This window comes from Myotis brandtii, unplaced genomic scaffold (genome assembly GCF_000412655.1).
Source record: "Myotis brandtii unplaced genomic scaffold, ASM41265v1 scaffold486, whole genome shotgun sequence".
Lineage (NCBI taxonomy): Eukaryota > Metazoa > Chordata > Mammalia > Chiroptera > Vespertilionidae > Myotis > Myotis brandtii.
Genome location: NW_005368569.1, coordinates 411,902 through 415,890, shown reverse-complemented (window position 1 = coordinate 415,890; position 3,989 = coordinate 411,902). Strand labels below are relative to the sequence as shown.

At 51.8% G+C, this 3,989-nt stretch overlaps 1 protein-coding gene across 1 annotated transcript in view; it reads right to left on the bottom strand.

The window, feature by feature from the left end:
- Positions 1-3,989, bottom strand: part of CMTM3 (CKLF-like MARVEL transmembrane domain containing 3) — an 8,796-nt gene that overhangs the window by 3,200 nt on the left and 1,607 nt on the right. The window contains exons 2-3 of the mRNA XM_005876451.2: positions 3,603-3,748; positions 1,266-1,421 (exon numbers count right to left, since the gene is read on the bottom strand). Of these exons, the coding sequence (XP_005876513.1) occupies positions 1,266-1,421; positions 3,603-3,748 (302 nt within the window). The remainder of the gene's footprint in view (positions 1-1,265; positions 1,422-3,602; positions 3,749-3,989) is intronic.

The following is a 3,989-nucleotide window of genomic DNA, read 5'->3' as shown; positions in this document are numbered from 1 at the left end:
AGGAGAAAGGGACATATGTAATACTCTCAACAATAAAATTAAAAAAAAATTTTTTTCAATGACAAGAAAAGACCAGGGTTCACCCTGACGGTGGGGCTCAATTGGTTGAAGCATCGTCCTGTATTCCAAAATGTTGTGGGTTCAATCCCCAGTTAGGGCACGTGTGAGAGGGCAGCCCATCAATGTTTCTCTCTCCCTTCCTCTCTCTCAAATCAAGAATAAAAATTTTTTAAAAAATTCATTTTATTAAACAAAAAAAGAGAGAGACCAGGGTTCAAGTGCAGGCTTGCTGTCCCTTCTCTCTGACCCATTGACCCACTGCACACAGCGAAGTCTGAGGCAGGGCTCTGGGCCTCCCGGGTGATAAGCCGAATTGCCAGAGGGCAGAGTGAGGGTCTGGGTAGACCCTGCAAGCCCTCAGTTCACGTGCCCCGCCCTTGTTGAAATGGCTTGAATTCCTGTAGCTGAGACTAGGGAGCACCAGCGCCACCTCGTGGCCAGGGGCAAGGATGCAGTCTGGGATTCCCTTACAGGAAGCATGTCAAACTCCCTGCACACAAGGAATGTTTTTGTGGCTCAGAAATGTTTTAATTAAAATTTCGTAACTTAATTTTTACAATATCCTGTTATACATAATTATTAATAACGAACTACACCGTTTACTATAATCGTGTTTGCATTCATTTCCCTTACGCGCCGGCGCACCATTTCTGTCCACTAATACTAGCAGCGAATGTTTTAGCAGCTGATTGCCACGTCATTAGTCTTGTACTGACTTGTTTGGTGTGCGCAACAGGAAATATTTCGCTTTCGGAGAACATGAAAAAATAGGTTTATTCGCGTTACGCTTATTAATTTGTGCAGTTATTCAGTGTCTGGTAAGTTAATGTTCAAGAATTATTAATTATTTTTATTAAAATGTTCTATTTTATTTTAATGATTACTCATTTATTTCAGCCCTTTGTATTCAGCATGTCTCTATCGAAATAAACCTACATTTCTATGAAAATTGAAGCTTTTGTTACTTTGCGGCCCACATAAACTTAAACCTTGCTTATTTGGCCCGTGTGAGCCTTTGAGTTTGACATGCTTGCCTTACAGAGAGACCTGGAGGCCCTGACCTGGGTTATATGGCTGCTGAGTGGAGGGGCCCAGAGCACCTGAAGCCAGGTCTACCCGCCTGGCTCCAACCAATGGCAAACAGCTGTCCCAGTGCATTGAAGAAAGGGCAGCCAACCGCTTCCTCTTGGGGCCCCAGCCCTCACCATCATGGGCCAGCACAAGCCCTGCCACTTGTCATTCAACTGCATGGCATCAGCAAAGAGGAAGAAGAGGGCCAGCAGGAACTCCAGGAGGGGCGCGGTGAGGAAGGCGGATGCTGTGGACGCCACGTAGCAGACAAAGATGATGAAGGAGAGACCCTGGGTGGGTGGGGAGGGAGAAGTCAGAGTCTTTGCACAGCCCCTCACCCAGTGCCCCTATGAGCCCCTGCCAGTCAGCAATAGAGGAGGCTCAGGAATGGAAGGTGATCTGCCCTCAGTTCTGCAGCTGCCAGGCTTAGGACCTGGTCATGGGGCCCAGGCTCACACCTGTGTTGCCCCCAGTGTTTCTGGGCATCGCCCTTACTCCTGACCCCATGCCAGCTCCTTGCCAGGACCCAATCAGGAAGTGCCAGCCTCCTATGTGTGTCCAGCCCGCAGGAGGCCATCCTCTGGGGATGCTCACTCCGCCCCCACCCCAACAGGCTCTATGGCAGAATTCACCCGACTCAGACAATGTCCAACAGGGACTAGTCAGACCTAAGCAGTCTCAAAGGCAGCCTACTAAGCAGGAACCAATTTCAAAAATTCACTCCCAACACACAAGGTCTGCACTTTTCACTGAATGCAATCTACCTGAAAAACAATAAAATCTTAAACTTAGTAAAGATATGGGGGCTGAAGTGTTTAGAATTGAAATGTACTGATGTCTGCAGTTTAAATTCATTGAAAAACAAAATGGAGCCCTGCTGGTGTGGCTCAGTGGTTGAGCGTCGACCTGTGAACTAGGAGGTCACGGTTCAATTCTTGATCAGGGCACATGCCCAGGTTGCGGGCTTGATCCAGTGTGGGGTGTGCAAGAGACGGCTGATTAATGATTCTTCATTGATGTTTCTACCTCTATCTCCCTTCCTCTCCGAAATCAATAAAAAAAAAATATATATATATATATATTTTTTTTTTTTTTAAATGGATTGCTAGATAGATGGAGAGATATGTGATAAAGTAAATGTACCAATGTGTTAACAACTGTACAATCTAGGTGGTGGGTATATTAGTGTTAAGAGTATAACTCTTTTGACTTTTTAATATATTTGCAAATTTTACTACTAATAAGAAATAAACACCCAGGAGAGGAGTGTTGACACTGATGTCCCAGGTCCCGCTGGTCTCTGGGCGAGGAGCACTGAGGAACTAGAGTGAAAATGTTCTCTGCAGCCCTGCCCATGCACTGTGTGTGGGAACTGACGCTGCCGGACGCCGAGCCCCCCAATAGTTCTGCAGACTGTGTGTGCTGCAGAGCAGACCAGGTGCTGGGGCGGGGCCCTGGGCCAGTGCCCGCTGAGGCTTGTGGGATCTCCTGGGATCCTCACAACCACCCATGTGCCAGGTGCTCCTTACAGCCCACTTTACAGACGGGAAGACTGAGGTTCTGAGAGGTGAAGTGATTGCTCAGTGTCATGCAGCTAATAAGAGGATACCAGGATTTTGAACCCAGGGCTGGCTTGACCGGCAGTGGCTTTCTTAAGCAACCCTGCCCTGGGGGTGTTGGCTTTTATCTGGTTTCTGTCACGGTGTCTGGGTCTGAACATGTCTATGGCTGAGTAGCTCCGAGTGGGGCCCAGGGGGCCTTGCAGGGGATACCCAGAGGCCTCACAGGAAGCACTGAGGCTGCTTCAGACAAATGAGCTACAGAAATCTCAGGAAGTCCCCAGGGCACCCGCATATGTATACATGGCCCTGGGGATAGCTGAGTCCAACTTCAACAGATGGTTAACCAGGGCACAGAGGCAGCCGGAAGACAAGGTGTGGGACCCTGACTCAGCCTGTCCACAGCTCCTGCTGTACTTACTCCGCTGGGCTGTTCTTGTGTCCCTCTCCTTCCTGTTCCCCGCCTCCCCCACCAAGCCTGATTCTGGAGATCCCCCTTTAGATTCCTGTTTCCTCATTCTCTGATTCCTAGTTGCCACTTCACCCCTTCCTGCCCCTGCCAGCCTCCCCACTGCGTGGGCCTGGGGCAGACAGGAGGTGACTACAGGAGTCACGAGTGCAGGGGAGCAGCTCCCTTTGCGACTTCAGTGCCCACCCGACCTCCTCCCCACGCCTGACACTCCCGGACAGATTCCTGACTCCCAGCTCTGCCCCGGGCCTCCTCTATGCTCCGGCCCGCTACCCCTTGACTTATTTGGGGGGCCTGAGTGGGGTGGGTTTGGGGTCCCCTCGGTGGATGGTAGACTCAGGCTTCTCCCCGAAAGTAGCTCCCATCGATCTCTTGGGTGGGGCTGGAGTGGCCAACCAGGAGGCAACCCCTTGAAGTGAGGGCTGGGGGTCCTGCGGCCTCACTTGGGAGTTGGGCAGGTCCTGGGCTGACCTCCGGGCTGACCCCAGGCCCAGCAGAGGTGACAGGACCACAGACCGCCTCCTGAAGTGGCGGCAGGATCCTCCTCCTTCTGACCCCATCCCTCGGTCCTTGCAGCTCCAGCCCTCACCTGTCAAACCCCGTAAGACCCGGCCTCAGCGTTCTGGTCATCAAAGTGGGAATAAAGACAGAGGCCGAGTTGCTGGGGATCTAAGTAATCAGTGCCCCTCCCTCATCCCGCGTCCCCTCTGCCTGGTCTCTCCCTCCTCTGCCCTCTACGGAGGTTCAGGGCCAGCCCCCAGCCCACTCGCGGCCAGTGCGGGGCTTTTCGCCGTGTCCCGAGGACAAAGGCCTGGCCGGCCCGGGCGGGG